At 38.0% G+C, this 17553-nt stretch overlaps 1 protein-coding gene across 7 annotated transcripts in view; it reads left to right on the top strand.

The window, feature by feature from the left end:
• The window catches only part of EXOC6 (exocyst complex component 6), a 224817-nt gene that overhangs the window by 175244 nt on the left and 32020 nt on the right, over nucleotides 1-17553 (top strand). Inside the window, exon 22 of one of the 7 annotated variants that reach the window (XM_030940532.1) lies at nucleotides 955-1400. The exons of the other annotated variants lie outside the window; for them this stretch is intronic. Within the exon in view, the coding sequence (XP_030796392.1) occupies nucleotides 955-993 (39 nt within the window). The 3' untranslated portion in view covers nucleotides 994-1400. Of the gene's footprint in view, nucleotides 1-954; nucleotides 1401-17553 lie in introns of those variants that run through there. 7 annotated transcript variants of the gene reach the window in all.

Here is a 17553-nt window from a genome sequence, read left to right as displayed (position 1 = left end):
TTTTTTGCCAGATATTTCAGAGCTGTAAAACCCAAATATAATGTTTGTAACTTGTTTTGATCCCAATTCAGACAAATCAGTGGGAGAAAGCAGGGAAATGTATTCTGTGGTTTGTTTTAAAATACTTTAGCAAAGAAAAATTACTGATAGTAGCTGAATCTGGGAGGTGAGGATGATGGGTTTATTGTGCTGTTTACTTTCATGTATGTCTGAAATTTTTCACAATAAAAATACAAATATTAAAGTAAAAGAATGAAAGACCCTGACAAATGCTCTTAAATACCGGTGTCTGGTAACTTTGGAAATCATACCATTGGACTAGGTAAAATATTCCAGGACTCTAAACAGCTCATACATTCATAAAGATTGCTAAAATAACATCAAGCAAAATAAGAATTAAATGGAACTGAACTGATGATGGACTAAAATAATTTTTTTATTATTTTATTTTTAAATTATTTATTTATTTATTTATGTATTTTTAAATTATTTATTTATTTATTTATTTATTTATTTACTGATTTATTTATTTTGAGACCAGGTTATGTGACTGGCTAATTTTTGTATTTTTGGTAAAGATGGGGTTTCACCATGTTGCCCAGGCTAGTCTTGAACTCCTGGGCTCAAGCAATCCACCTGCCTCGGCCTCCCAAAGTGCTGGGATTACAGGCGTGAGCCACCGCACTTGGCCCAAAATGATTTTTTGATGACTTTTTATTTAAAACATTGCTGATTCTTTCTATGTTTTGTTTTCCAGAGCCAAGAAATTTTTTTCTTCTAAGCTATTCGTAACTTATAGCAATTAGTTAAAATATACTTATGAACAAAATCAAAACATTTACCTTTCTCTCTACATGATTTCTCCAGAATTTAGGAACTATCCATAAATATTCTAGTTTTATGACAATCTAATTATTTACGTAAGTTCAATAAGAATCCTTTCTTTTGTAACAGGACACATTGAAAACACTGGTTATTTTACCAAGGATTTGACTAAACTGTCATGTTTTCATATATGACCAGACCGCTTCGAGGGATTGAGGTTGACTTTATAAAGCCAATAAAGTTTAAAAAAAAAGAAAAAAAAAAAAGACTCGCCCTGTATCCTGTCCACACAATTCCCTTATAAGATTCCTGACCTTGGGATAAGTTAAAAAATGTCACTTTCTGGCAGGCCTAAGAACCTCAAGATATTTCGAGGACCTTGAAAAGAGAAAATTTCACCCAGTTCATACTGATATTAGAGGCACAGTCTGATGACAAATACTCAACTTGATTTCCTACCCTTAAGGCTTTTAAAAGTCTAATCCAAAATTCCTTATTAAAAGTTTCAGCGAAGTCCATTTTTAAAAAGTCCATATGGTGAATCACTATTCTTGCTGCACTATACAAATAATCAGGCCAAATATGGTAAGACTAAAATTTATTTTACAAATAAATTAGTCCTAGTTTAATTTGATTTTTTAAAAAGGGGGACTAGAAAAAATATATATTAAATAAAAACTGTAATATACCTATTACTAGATTCTAGCCTTGTCCATTATTTTTGAGTTTTTATTATTTGCCTGCAATTTGGACCAAATCCTAAATTCTTTTTTAGCTACAAGTCTCCAAACTGATGTCTTCACATTTTTCTCACTTAAAATCACTAAAAATTAAAACTACTTTTCTTAAAGCCCTAAAACTGGAGCTTAATATAAACTTCAACAAAAATAACCAGAGCAACTTACATATTAACAGCCTTTGTGCCTACAGATATACGGACTGTGCAAAAAGTTTGCTTGAATACCTGATTCAAACCATAATAATGATAATAAATCTGTCAGATTGCCACTGCAACCTGAAGATGCTTCAGAGACTCTGATAATTAGCTTATAGACTACTCCAGACATTGACCATTGTTTTTCTTCTGTTTCTGCAGAGATGCCTCTTATTAAAAATATGTTTGCACACTTTACATATAGAGGCCTAGCTTTGAGGGCCCATCTGCAATGCTGTCTTCTAAAATAAGACACAGCTGTTTGCCGGGCATGGTGGCTCATGCCTGTAATCCCAGCACTTTGGGAGGCCGAGGTGGGCGGATCACGAGGTCAAGAGATTGAGACCATCCTGGCCAACATGGTGAAACCCCGTCTCTACTAAAAAAAATACAAAAATTAGCCAGGCGTGGTGGCACGCACCTGTAGTCCCAGCTACTTGGGAGCCTGAGGCAGGAGAATTGCTTGAATCCTGGAGGTGGAGGTTGCAGTGAGCCGAGATCATGCCACTGCACTCCAGCCTGCCAATAGAGCGAGACTCCATCTCAGAAAAAAAAAAAAAAAAGACACAGCTGTTTAATTGGACTGGCCTATTCCCAAAAATAAGAGACTGATTTGATGAGACCTTTTGCCATTGAGCTACTAACTTGATTTGTCTTTTCACAGCCACTAACTCAGCTTTTAATATGTGAAACTTCCAGGGAAGTTTTAGACAGGGAAATGCTGGGGCTCAGAAACCAGTACTCTAAAATACGGTGCTTTGACATGCTGAACTGAAGAAGCAGCATCGAGGTCTCTCTGACCTCCTTCCTACCCCCCACCCACTGCCCCACCATCTCTCAATACTTTGTCTCTTCCAAAGTACAGAATAAAGTTCTCTAAAATTCCCTCATCTGCTTGAAGTTTGGACCTGTCAAGGAAGAAAACGGTTACCTCTGGTTCCTTCCCTTGTTGTATTAGCTAAACTCATGCAAGAGAAAGACTGAAGTCTGTCAACACACCTGGACAGACTTTTGTCACATATCAAACCATTATCTGTAGGCTCAACAGACTTTTTCCCAGATCATTATATGTTCCTCATTCCCATTAAGTTCCCCTAAAAATCATTCACTACCCTCCTAAAATCATCCACACTTCCCCCATCTCCCTTTCCCCTAAGAAAAAAGATACAGGGTCAGGCATGGTGGCTCACACCTGTAATCCCAGCACTTGGGAGGCTGAGGTAGGAAGATCACTTGAAGCTGGGTGTCAAGACCAGCCTGGGCAACGTAGCAAGACCCTACCTCTAAAACAAAACAAAACAGTAACATGTAACCATCTATACCCCCATTGCAAAGTGGAAAAATCACTCTGCAATTCTCCCTCCTGCGTGCTAATAAATGTATATGCTATTTCTCCTATTAATTTGCCTTTTGTTAATTGATGTTTCAGTTAAATTTCCAAGGATGAGGGAGTTTTCCCTTTATCCCTACAACTCTTAACTTCCATTCCAGTTTACCAGAAGAGATTCTTTCTGTTGACAGTAAATCCATTTCCTTTAGAAGGCGTTCCCTCTGTTGCAGTGCTATTTCCCTGAACAAGGTGATCTAATATTGAAAACAGGATTCTTTAGCAAGTTGAAAGCAGGATTGATTGTATATTCATTTCCCAGTTGGTTTAAGGTCACTTAGTGGGGTAAGTTTCCTACTGGTGTAAGTTGCAAGGACATAAACATATTCTGCAATCCAAAGGACAGCTTTAAGAGGAGATGATTTGAGAATAATTCTCATTATATATGAATAATCTGTTTATAGAAAATTTGAAATTTATCATGTGACATTTTCTCAGTTGTATATGAATTTTTATGGTGGTAACTCATTTGTGTGATGTTAACTAGTTTATAATCTCATTGTAGGATTGTGAGTAGGACCACATAGTTTATGAAACTGTTCGTAAGAATTCTGTTCCTTGATTTTTCCAGATAGATAGGTGGTTGGTTTAATGGAGATTAAAACACTGATCCCAGGTACTTTCTTCCTTCAAAGATAATCATCATTTGACAGCATAGAAGGCCTCTTTACAAGTATGTAGCTCGCTAGGGAATCGTTACTAAGACATACTTATAAATATTAATAAACATCTCAAGTCATTTTTGTTGAATTTACTTTTCAAGTATGTGCACTTAGAGGGCATTAAGTCCTGGTTGACTTTTCCTCATCAATGTAATCTAAGAGACTTCTAAGTTAATTTTAAAAATCTATTATGAAACATGTAGAATTGTGAAATCTGTGATGACATGTGTAGAATTGTTAGAATACAAGATTTATGTAGAAATAACTAAATATAAAACAATTTTTGAGAATAGTAGTAAATATGCAGTGGAAGAGATCAGTGGATAGAAAATTTTTGATGAGTTATTTTATTACATTTTAATTTTTTTCTAGTTTTAAAAGGGACTTAAAATAAATTTTTCTGATTATTATTATCAAAATTTAATCATACTCTATTCTTGGACTTTTGTATTCCAAAATAAGAATATGCAACTAATTCCTTAGCTGCTAGATCACTGTGGCATGGCTTGAATTTTATTATTTTAGCAGCCTGGACTTCATACATTGAAAAAGATAGATGTTTTTCACCTATATTTGTTTTTTGGGTTTTTTTTTTTTTTTTTTTTTTTGCTTATATTTGTTTTTAAAATTAGTTTACAAATACTTAAGTGGTGAAATGCCAAGTATGGGGAACTGGCAAAAAATAAAAATAAAACGGTCTTGAAAATTTAAGTCTCACATGAGGTGATATAAGCTTTTTTTTAAATCAGATGTTAGTGATTATTTAAATAAGGATGCTTTAAAGTTTCGATAGGGCATTTATGTTCCTTACTTCATAAAGATGTTTCATAGCATATTGCTTTAACACTTTTATGTGAAGTAGTATACCACCAAACGTAAAGGGGTTGCTAACACCTTTATTTACATTTCAGTTGGGGTTCTGTACTTTTCCTTCTTTTTTTTTTTAGTCTGTGATCCATTTCTGTCTTAATAGGGTGGTTGACAGTTCTTTTCAAGTATACTTAGAAAGGCAAAAGAGCCCTTTTCTTAGTACTTATAAGGGGTCATGCTTCTGTTTTTTAGTTTGAATTTGATACTGCTTCATGAATTGCTATGAAAGATTAGGAAGTAGGTCCAGTGGTCACATTTTACCTGCCCACCCGGACTTTGCCCTGAGGTCAAACTCCTGATATTTGCTGTTCTGAATAGAGGAGTTGATGACAAGTATGAGCTGATACAAGAGGAAAGTTAGAACCATATCAAAGCTGAAGGCAAGAGAATTGGGACTCTATGAGAGACTAGCTAAAAGATGGATCGTCGGGATTGCCCTCTTCTAAGGAAAAGGAAATAGCTGACCTGTGAGTGAAAAGACTTTATCATCCTGCCAATCACATACTTGCTAATGGAAGCCAGTTATCTCAACAACATCTTGAATCCTACAGCCCTAGTAGACAATGTGGAGGATTAGCAGTACTGGTGCCACATTATGTGAATATGCTGCCTCCATCAATTTAAATGTGCTGTGTGAATATGATTTGTTCGTGTAAATTTTTTTACAAGTAAAGCCTATCATCCTGTTACCCCCATTCTGAAATTAAGTTGCTAAATGATGAAGGACTTGATATACTTTTTTGTGTCTGTTTTCATTTACAAAGACCATATGTTTTGTTAAATATAATCTTTCAAGTGGATTTCAGATGAATACGTGAAATTCTCTTGGCAATATATGAAAACTTTAAAAAATTTAAGCTATATTATTGTAAGATTCTTTGTATAATATGCAGTATTCAGTGATTTTTTATAACTTATTCTTTTTTAATAACTCATTCTTAATACATAGAAATATCTCACTAAATATCACTGGGAAATGAGGTGTCACATATAAGTGAATTTTCCAGGTGACCAAAGATTATTTTTTAATCGCCAAAGCTTTTTAAATATAGCTATTTTGATGGAAAACTTTAAAGAAGGTGTCTTTCACTTTCATAGCTTCTTCTTAACGGCATGTAATTTTCACAGTAGATTGGGCATCCATTGCTTCACTAATACTATACTAAATCCTCTTTAACTGATCCTGTTTCATTTTGTGAGAAGTTACTTACACTGGCAAGATATCATTATTTCATTTGACAGTATCTTGATAATCTTTTAGAAAATATGGAGAAGTTTAGGTAGGTCAAATGATAAAGCAGTAAGGTGGGTTTCAAGCTAATGAAACAATCCTTTGCCCAAAGAATGCTGGCTGATGCATCGTTATCACCCTAGAGCTTCATTTCGCAAAGGGTCTTTCCAGGAATACTGATTTCTCAAGATGAGAAAAGGTTTCCAAGTCAGATCAGTTTGGGAGGCACTTTATATTTTAACCCCTCTTAGAGACCATGTTTATTAGAATTTTATTTTATTTTAATTTTTTGGAGACACAGTTTCACTCTGTTGCCCGGGCTGGAGTACAGTGGCATAGTCTCGGCTCACTGCAACCTCTGCCTCCCGGGTTCAAGCAATTCTTCTACCTCAACCTCCCGAATAGCTGGGATTACAGGTGCACACCACCACACCTGGCTAAGACAGGGTTTCGCCATGTTGGCCAGGCTGGTCGCGAACTCCTGACCTCAGGTGATCCACCCAGCTAGGCCTCCAAAGTGCTGTGATTTCAGGTGTAAGCCACCGTGCCTGGCCTTTTATAGAATTTTAAAGATAGGAATTCTGCAGTGACCCAGCATTCCCAAACTCATTACAGGGCACTTCCCTCGCTCATTTTAGGGTTTATCACATGAAACATCCTTTGGCAAATATGCTTTAAGGAAGATGCTGGCAGTGCCCTCTAAATGTCTTTCTTTGATAGTTTGAGATCAACAGTTTTCTTTTCTCTTTTTTTCCTGGAAAGCCCAACCAGCAGGGATCAACGTATTTTTAAAATAATAACTTGAGTTAAGACATAGAAAAAATATGAATTGTATGTGTAGATTATATGAGGCCAGGAGAGTTACCCAAGATGACAGGAGACAGAATCAAAGTATTCTCAGTAGGCTTAAGTGATGAGCCAAAGCCAACAAAGTTAAATTTGGTAAGAAAAATATTAAGTCTGTGTTTAACTTTTTTAAAAATAAATTTTTAAAATTTCGGGTTGTAGGAAATCTGACTTATAATGGGAAAAAGATCTGGTTGTTTTAGTTAACCTCCATGAACAAATCGTGTGATGGTAATTCCTAGACTGCGTTCATGAAATTGTGGTATTTGGGTTAGACCACTGTGCTTTGGGGCTGTTAAGACTATGCCTGGGTATTGCATGATGACATAGACACTCACAAATTGGAGAGCACCTAAATAGGGAGTTACAAGGCTAGTGAGGGATGAGATACCTTGTCATATGAGAAGCTGTTTTTAAATTTTGGGACATTTAATTTAAAGCTTAGAAGTGTAGCTTTGCAGAGGAATATAAAATAGGTTTTTATTGGCCTAGATATATGAGTCAAGTGTACTATTTTATTCTTCCAAATATAATCCTATGCCATAATAATAATTTTGCTTACCCCATTCAGGATTAGGTTTTGTTTTCAAGCATTTAATTTCAAGTATTTAATTTATTTCAAGTATTTTAATTTTGGGCAAACTGGAGAAAAGAGGAGTGATCATTCCTTTGAATGATGATATGTAGAGAATTCGAAAGGCAATTTTAAATGTGCAAAATATATGTGGATCTCATAGCACTTTTCAAATAAATGTTTTATTAAAGTACATTATGTATTCAGGCAAATCATATGTATACTGCTGCTGATTTTTCACCAGGTGACTACATCTGTAGAACACATAGATCAAGAAGGAGAACTTGACTAGTACCTCAGAAGAGAGTTCCCACCCCACACTGTGCCTCTTTCTAGTCATTATTCCTCTCCCTCTCAAGAATAACTACTATCATGACTTTTAGCACCAAAGATAAAAGTAGCCTGAGTTTGAACTTTGCATACACCAAATCATGCAGGATAACTTTTGGTTCTGCCTTCTTTTGCTCACTGTCTTTGAAATTTATCCATGTTGTTACATATAGCTGTGGTTCATTCACTCCCTTTGTTGTGTAGTCTGCCCTTGCACAAATAAACCATAATTTGTGTATATGTTCTGCTCTTGGTAGACATATGAACTGATTCCAGTTTTGTTGTTACAATAGTACATGATCATTCTTTTACATATTATTTTGGTGAACATATGCACACATTTCTGTTTAAGTGTTTACCTAGGAGTGGAATTGCTGAGTCAGGGAGTGTATACATATGATCAGTTTTAATAGATACTTTGAAGCAGTTGTGCTAGTTTATACTTCAGCTATCAGTGTAGAGAAGTTCTAGCTGTTCTGCGTCCCTGTTATCACTTGGTATTGTCTGTCTCTTCCTTTTTAGCCATTCCAGTGGCTGTGTGGTTGTTTTACACTGTGGTGTTTTTTTTTTTTTTTTGAGGCGGAGTCTCGCTCTGTTGCCCAGGCTGGAGTGCAGTGGCGCGATCTTGGCTCGCTCCGCCTCCCGGGTTCACGCCATTCTCCTGCCTCAGCCTCCTGAGTAGCTGGGACTAGACTACAGGCGCCCGCCACCGCGCCCAGCTAATTTTTTGTATTTTTAGTAGAGACGGGGTTTCACCATGGTCTCGATCTCCTGACCTTGTGATCCGCCCGCCTCGGCCTCCCAAAGTGCTGGGATTACAGGCGTGAGCCACCATGCCCGGCTACACTGTGGTTTTAATATGCAAGCATACCTTGCTTTATTGTGCTTAGGTTTGTTGCGATTCACAGGTAATGTGATTTTTACAAATCTAAGGTTTATGATACTGCTGCATCCAGGAAGTCTTTCAGTACCGTTTTTCTAACAACATATGGTCACTTAGTATCCTTGGTCACATTTTGTAATTCTCACAGTGTTTCAAACTTTTTCATTATTACTATGTCTATTTTTGATCTGTGATCAGTGGTCTTTGATGTTACCATTGTAATTGTTTTGGGATGCTTGAACCACGCCCATATAAGATGATGAACTTAATCAATAAACAGGTATGTTCTGACTGCTCTACCAACCAGCTGTTCCCGTCTCTTCCTCTCCTGGAGCCTCCCTATTCCCTAAGAGGTAACAATATTGGAATTAGGCTAATTAATAATCCTACAGTGGCCTCTAAGTGTTCAAGTGAATGGAAGAGTCACACGTCTCTCACAAAAGCTAGAAATGATTAACTTAATGAGGAAGGCATGTCGAAAGCTGATAGACCAAAAGCAAGGCCTCTTGCACCAAACAGCCAAGGTGTGAATACAAAGAAATAATTACTGAAGGAAATTAAAAGTGCTACTCCAGTGAACACAAGATTGATATGAGAGCAAAATAGCCTTATTGCTGATATGGAGAAAGTCCAAGTGTTCTGGATAAAAATCACACCAGCCACAGCATTCCCTTGAGCCAGAGTATAACCCAGAGCAAGGAGGGCCTAACTCTGTTCAATTCTGTGAAGGCTGAGAGAAGTGAGGAAGCTGCAGAGGAAAAGTTTGAAGGTAGCTGAGGTTGGTTCATGAGGTGTAAGGAAAGAAGCCATCTCCATAACATAAACGTGCAAGATGAAGCAGCAAGTGCTAACGGAGAAGCTACAGCAAGTAATTTATCCAGAAGATCTGGCTAAGATAATTGATGAAGTGGCTACACTAAGCAAGAGATTTTCAATGTAGATCAAACAACCTTCTATTAGAAGAAGGTATCAACTGACTTTCATAACTAGAGAAGAGAAGGCAATACTTGGCTTCAAAGTTTCAAAGGACATTCAGACTGTCTTGTTAGGGACTAATGCATCTGGTGACTTTAAGTTGAAGCCAGTACTCAATGACCATTCCAAAAACCTTAGGGCCATTAAGAATTGTTACATCTGCCTGTGCTTTATAAATGGAGTAACAAAGCCTGGGTGACAGCACATCTATTCACAGCATGGTTTGTTGAATATTTTAAGTACACTGTTGAGACCTCCTGCTCAGAAGAAAAGAATCATTTCAAAATATTACTGCTTATTGACAATGAATTTCATCACTCAAGAAATTCATGGATGAAACTGATGGATATGTACAAGGAAATAAATGTTTTCATGCTTGCTAACACAGCATTCATTCTGCAGCCCATGGATCCAGGAATGATTACAACTTTCAAGTCTTATTATTTAAAAATACATTTTGAAAGGCTACAGCTACCATAGAATAGTTCCTCTGATGGGTCTGGGCAAAGTCAACTGAAAGCCTTCTGGAAAGGATTCACCATTCTAAATGCCATTAAAGACATTCGTGATTGGTGGTGGCTCACCCCTGTAATCCCAGCACTTTGGGACGCCAAGGCGGGAGGACTGCTTGAGGCTGGGAGTTTGAGACCAGCCTGGACAACATAAGAAGACGTTGTCATATGTTATTTTTTTTTTAAAAATTAGCCAGGCGTGGTGGTGCTTGCCTGTAATCCCAGCTACTCTGGAGGCTGAGGTGGGAGGATCTCTTGAGCCCTGGAGGTCGAAACTTCAGTGAGCCGTGATTGTGCCACTCCACTCCAGCCTGGGCAACAGAGCAAGACCCTGTCTCAAAAAAAAAAAAAAAGAAAAAAGTTTCCAATCCTCATGGATGATTTTGAGGGGTTCAAGACTACAGTGGAGGAACTAACTGCAGATGTAGTGGAAATAGCAAGAAAACTAGAACTGGAGCCTGAAAATGTGACTGAGTTGCTACAATCTCATGATAAAATCTGATTGGATGAGGTATTACTTCTAACGGATAAGCAGAGAAAGTGTTTTATTTTGAGATGGAATCTACCCCTGGTGAAGAGGCTAAGAACATTGTTGAAATGACAACAAAGAATTTAGAATATGCCGGGTGCAGTGGCTCAACGCCTATAATCCCAGCACTTTGGGAGGCCGAGGCAGGCGGATTACCTGAGGTTGGGAGATGGAGACCAGCCTGACCAACAGGGAGATACTCTGTCTCTACTAAAAATACAAAGTTAGCCAGATGTGGTGGCGCATGTCTGTAATCCCAGCTACGTGGGAGGCTGAGGCAGGAGAATTGCTTGAACCTGGGAGGCGGAGGTTGCAGTGAGCTGAGATCGCGCCATTGCACTCCAGCCTGGGCAACAGGAGCGAAACTCCATCTAAAAAAAAAAAAAAAAAAGAATTTAGAATATTACATAAACGTAGTTGATAAAGAAGTGGCAGAATTTGAAAGGATTGACTCCCATTTTGAAAGATGTTCTACTCTGGGTAAAATGCTGCCAAACAGTATCCCATGCTTCAGAGATACCTTTTGTGAAAGGAAGAGTCAATTGATGCAGTACATTTCATTGTTGTCTTTTTTTAAGATACTGATATAGCCACCTCAGCCTTGAGCAATCACCACCTGAATGAGTCAGCAGCCATCCACACTGAAGCAAGAGTCTCCACCAGCAAAAACATTATAACTTGCTGAAGGCTCAAATGATCATTAGCATTTTTTTTGTAGTAAAGTACATTTAATTAGGGTGCGTACATTATTGTTTAGACATGCTGTGGCACACTTAATATAGTGTAAACATAACTTTCATTTTGCACTGGGTAACCAAAAATTTGTGTCACCCACTTTATTGTGATAATCATTTCATTGAGGTTGTCTGGAACCAGACATACAGTATCTCTGAAGTATGCCTGTTTATTTCTTGATGACTTATAAAGTTGAATTTTTTTTCATCCGTGTATTTGCCATTCATTTGAATGTTCTCTTTTGTGAATAACCTGCCCAGATTTGTGGCCATTTTTCTCTATTGGATTGGCTATGTCTTACTGATTTATAGAATGGAAGTTCTTTATCAGGTCTACGTATTGCAAATATCTTCTACTCTGTTGCTTGTCTGTTCACTCTTAATAGTGTCTTTGGATGAGCAGAAGTTCATAATAGTGATGAAATCCAGTTTATTATTTTTTATGATTCTTTTAATGTCCTGTTTAAGAAATCTTTGCCGGCCGGGCGCGGTGGCTCAAGCCTGTAATCCCAGCACTTTGGGAGGCCGAGACGGGCGGATCACAAGGTCAGGAGATCGAGACCATCCTGGCTAACACGGTGAAACCCCGTCTCTACTAAAAAATACAAAAAACTAGCCGGGCGAGGTGGCGGGCGCCTGTAGTCCCAGCTACTCGGGAGGCTGAGGCAGGAGAATGGCGTGAACCCAGGAGGCGGAGCTTGCAGTGAGCTGAGATCTGGCCAGTGCACTCCAGCTTGGGTGACAGAGCGAGACTCCGTCTCAAAAAAAAAAAAAAAAAAAAAAGAAATCTTTGCCTACGCCTGAAATCATAAAGATATTTTCCTTTGTTTTCCTCTGTAATTTTATTGCTTTACCACTCATATTTAAGTTTATAATCTATCCAAAGTTGATCTTTATGCATAGTTTGGGATGTAAAGTTCAAGATTCATTTTGTTCCATATGGTTATTCAGTTGACCTAGCACCATTTATTGAAAAGAAATGGATCTCATAGTGTTTTTCTTTTCTTTCTTTCTTTTTTTTTTTTTTGAGGTGGAGTTTCGCTCTTGTTGCCCAGGCTGGAGTGCAATGGCACGATCTTGGCTCACCGCAACCTCTGCTTCCCAGGTTCAAGTGATTCTCCTGCCTCAGCCTCCCTAGTAGCTGGGATTACAGGCATGTGCTACCATGCCCGGCTAATTTTGTATTTTTAGTAGAGATGGGTTTTCTCCATGTTGGTCAGGCTGGTCTCCAACTCCAGACCTCAGGTGATACGCCCCTGTCAGCCTCCCAAAGTGCTGGGATTACAGGTCTGAGCCACCGTGCCTGGCCTCTCATAGTGTTTTAATGTAAAATAATTATAAATCATGAGACAATGAGATATAAATGATATTTGTTTCTAATGTACAAGTCTTTCAGTTAACTATATGCCTGTATTTCATGGTTTATGCCATCCCTCATAAGCAAATTAATTGATGGCACATTTGAGGTTTTTAAATATCAGCCTACCTATACTCTTACCACATCAAAGGTAGTTTTAAAAATAAAACAGTTCCAGAGCAAGTACTTATAACAATATAGGCCATATAAAAGAAATAAAAAGCTAAGTTATAAACTTTATAAGAAGCATGCCTTTTTTGTTCACTGCTGTATATCCATGGGCTAGGACTATCCTGGCACATAGTAAGCAATCAGTAAGTTTTGAATAAGTAAATGTAGATCTTTTAGCTATGCTTAAAAACTTTTTTTGCTGTACAGCAACACATTAGGAATTGAGGTATTATGGAATAATAAACTTATGTTCCATATAAATAAACATCCTTTAAAGGAACTAAACTTTTTCTCTGTTTAAATTATTTTGGTGAGAGTATTTCTAAAAATACATTACCCATTTCTCTGCCTTCTCTATAAGTGTAACAAACATAAACCTTTTTTGATTTCTCGTCATCGGCATTAGGGATAATAAATAATAATAAAATAAGTAATGTCAATTATTTCTCAGAAATATTGTCATCTCTCCAGGACCAACTGCTGCTTATTCTTTTATGGATAAAGAAATATTTTGGACAAGGAAATTATAAGAATTTAGACAAAGACAGTGTACATCTTAATTAAGTGATCAGCAATGACTGATATAAAGCAGAGTTTAAGTAAAGCAGTATTTCCTAAACTGTTGTTTGGGACAGTTAGTCATGGAGAAAGTGAATTCAAATAAGCATAGGAATCTTTACGTATTGTGTGTCTTGTAAATTCACAATTTCATTAACATATTAAAGGCTTTAAGAAGTCCTAGAGTAAAGGTATAACTCATTTTTCCCCCAAAACCATGTATTGAATACTTTTCAAAATGAAAAGCTCTTTACCATCCTGCAAAGCAGTGCTCTGTGGCACACAGAAAACAGACATACCTGGACCACCATTACATTAGTCTATTGGTTCCTGCAACTATATGGTTAAAACAGAAGATTCTAATAGCAAATAAATAAGCTTTTCAGGAGATGAAATGTAAATATTAAAATGAAAATAATACAAAAATGATGAAAAATGGTAAGTTTTCTTTTTTTTTTTTTTTCCTTGGGGACAGAGTCTCGCTCTGTTGCCCAGACTGGAGTGCAGTGACACAATCTCAGCTCACTGCAGCCTTTATCTCCTGGGTTCAAGCAATACTCATGCCTCAGCCTCCCGATTAGCTGGGACTGCAGTTGCGCACCACGAGGCAGTGCTGTTTTTCTTTTTTTGAGATGGAGTTTCACTCTTGTTGCCCAGGCTGGAGTGCAATAGCATGATCTCGGCTCACCACAACCTCTACCTCCTGAGTTCAAGCGATTCTCCTGCCTCAGTCTCCCAAGTAGCCGGGATTGCAGGCATGCGCCACCATGCCCAGCTAATTTTGTATTTTTAGTAGAGACAGGGTTCCTCCATGTTGGTCAGGCTGGTCTTGAACTCCCAACCTCAGATGATCCGCCCACCTCGGCCTCCCAAAGTGTTGGGATTACAGGCCTGAGCCATCGCGCCTGGCCTAGTTTTTTGTACTTTTATTAGAGATGGGATTTTGCTGTGTTGCCCAGGCTGGTCTCAGACTCCTGAGCTCAGGCAGTCTGCCCACCTAAGCTCAGGCAATCTGCCTGCCTCGGCCTCCCAAAGTGCTAGGATTATAGGCATGAGTCACTGCGCCTGGCCAAAAAATGGTAAATTTTCAAAAATAATTTGAACTTCTAAAAAAAGCATTCAGATAATTTTATGAAGGATGATAATTACTAGAGAATTAATGCTGCTTAGATGCAGTAAACCAGTCAGTCAGTCATACAGAATAACTTGTTTTTAAGAAGCACGAACAGTGATACAGGATTCCTTGTGAAGAAGGAAAAGATTTAAGTGAGAAATTAAAATACCAGCTCATGTAGAGTTCAAATCCTAACAGTTGTTAGATTCCTTTGTGAATCATAAAGGCTTTTGTTACTGAGCCACAGTCTGCAAGTATGCAGAGAAAGTATGCAGTCTTCAAGTATGGAGAAAAATAAAGAAGATGTTTTTACTTTTCTCTCTTACTAATATACTTAATAAAGTATAAATGAGATGGGAACAGTTTGAAGGGTAGATGTTTTAGTAAAATGATCAAGATAGGTTCTGTGTTTTTCTGTTTATTGTACAATGTCTCGTAGTATTATTAACAAAAAAGAAATACAGTTAAAGTGACACTTTTCAAGATACGCCTTCCCTTAAGGCAAACAATCTAATTTTTGCCAAAATAAGAACCTTAAAGCCAAACTTCAAGGAAGAAAATAGTATTACTATTTAGTGTACTAAAAATAGGATGAAAAAATGTTGTAAGTCCTTTAGAACTTATAGATACTTTTGGCCCGGATGGTTTACTTTTCACGTTAATTTAGCTGTGAGCACCTACAGATACAGAAACAGTAGGGGGGTAGAGGAACAAAAGCTACTTTGTTCAGTTGATCTCTTTCCCTGACACCAAGCTCTCCCTGCAGGTAGGAGAGGAAATTTACACCTAGATATGTTCTTTTTCCTGTCATCACTTCTTTGATGCAACATCATTTTTTAAAGAATGCTTAAAAAAAAAAAAAAAAGTCATTTTGTTACCCTGCACGTGAATCTTTTTATTAATTGAAACCGGGGAAGATTCTCTACCTCCAGGAGTTCATGAATTATTTCTGAAGGTAAAGCCCATTCTTTTTCATTTTTCAGTTGGTTTTTAACTTTATCAACTCTTACAACTTGACTTGTTCTTATCCGTGTCCTGATCTAATATTATCTCATTTAATTGGACAAGAGTATAGTCCATGCCTTTTCTTTTCTTTTCTCTCTTTTTTTTTTTTTTTTTTTTTGTTTTGAGACAGAGTCTCCGCTCTGTCACCCAGGCTGGAGTGCAGTGGCATAATCTCAGCTCACTGCAACCTCCGCCTCCCAGGTTCAAGCGATTCTCCTGCCTCAGCCTCTCAAGCAGCTGGGATTACAGGCATGTGCCACCACACCCAGCTAATTTTTGTATTTTTAGTAGAGATGGGGTTTCACCATGTTGGTCAGGCTGGTCTTAAACTCCTGACCTCAGGTGATCTGCCTGCCTTGGCCTCCCAAAGTGCTGGGATTACAGGCATGAGCCACCGTGTCCAGCCCCATGTCATTTTTAAAAGAGGAACCCCATAATACTACCCCTCACTTCACAGGTTTGTTTTCTAATAACAAACGAATGCATGTATCATGAATATATATGCCATTTCTTTAATGATAAATTGTAAGTCTGGGCTTCTCAATATGATATACTACAAGAAGACTAAACAACCATTAGCCATTGGCATTACTCATTTGACCACTCTTATGTTCTACCACTTGATAGAGAAATCTGTTATGAATAATTTGTAGTTTTTTTATTGATCTTTTCCCCCTTAGCCTTCATCTCCACAGACAGGAATTAGTTGTGACATAGGTTGCAAACCAGGTGTGGTGACTCATGCCTGTAATTCCAGCAGCTTGGGAGGCCGAGACAAAAAATCAGCTGGGTATTGTGGCACACACCTGTAGTCCCAGCTAGTCAGGAGGCTGAGGCAGGAGGATTGCTTGAGCCTGGGAGGTCAAGGCTGCAGTGAGCTATGATTGCACCACTGCGCTCCATCCTGGGCAACAGAGCGAGACCCTGTCACAAAAACAACAGCAAACAACAACGTAGATTGCATTGCACAAAGGCCATTATATGCCTTTACGTCAGGGGTTCTAACTTGAGAACCATGGGTTGGTTTTAGGAGGTTCATGCAGAATTTTGGATGCACATTTTTCTGAGAAGAAAGTCTGATGTTTTCATCTCAAAGGCAGCATATATGACCTAAAAATAGATAGCTACACACCACTGCTCAGCAAAACTGAAAGCTGTCCAGATTAAGCCAGATCACCAAGAGCTGTCCTGTTTTCAGATGCTTCTTCATTTACTCGACAAATGTTTGAGCACCTGCTTTGGGCACTGTTTTAAGTGCAGGAGACACAGTGGTGAACACGATAGGCAGGATCCCTCCTCTCACAATCCACCTTTGTTGGAGGGAGATCCACAACAAAGAGTGCTAATTTAAATAGTTTTAGGTGGAATTTCAAATAGCTTTTAGATGGGATGAGAAAAACAAAACAGGTTAATGTGATAGTGACTGGTGGTGAGGTGGGCCACTTCAGATTCAGTGATCAGGGAAACCCTCTTTAAGGCAGTGGCATTTGGGCACATAACTAAGAGAAATTGGGAAATATAGGGAAATAGCATTCCTGGCAGAGGGAAGAGCAAGAGCAAAGTCCTAAGGTGCTGTTGGGAAAGAGAATGGGTAATAGTATGGCTATAAAGTAGTGTGCAAGAGGAAGAGGGGCAAATGAAACTGGGAGGATTATCAGAGCCAAATCATGTAAGCCTTGAGAGCTTTGTTAAGGAGTTTGGATCATAAGTATGATGGGAAATCATTCAAGGGTTTCAAGCAGGTTAGTGTCATGCTCTGATTTGTATTTTGAGAGTTTATTCTGGCTGTTTTAAGGAGAATAGATTTAAAAGGGACAAAATTAGAATCAGGAAGAGCAATTAGATGATTGTTTTGGTAGTCTAGACTACAGATGATAGAATTGCTGCAGTAACTACTGATGATTGGGTTCACTATATTTCATAGTAGCTCCCAGCAGACTCAGAGATTTCTGCTTTCAGTATTACAGATGGTTGAATTTACCCTAAGCAACTGGTTTGTTTTTATTTCAAGAGAACTGTGAGTTGTATAATTAATAATATTTTATTCTTTATTGTG

This window comes from Rhinopithecus roxellana, chromosome 11 (assembly GCF_007565055.1).
Source record: "Rhinopithecus roxellana isolate Shanxi Qingling chromosome 11, ASM756505v1, whole genome shotgun sequence".
NCBI classification, from domain to species: Eukaryota; Metazoa; Chordata; class Mammalia; order Primates; family Cercopithecidae; genus Rhinopithecus; species Rhinopithecus roxellana.
Note: the sequence above shows the minus strand (reverse complement) of the source record. Positions and strands in the feature narration are given on the sequence as shown.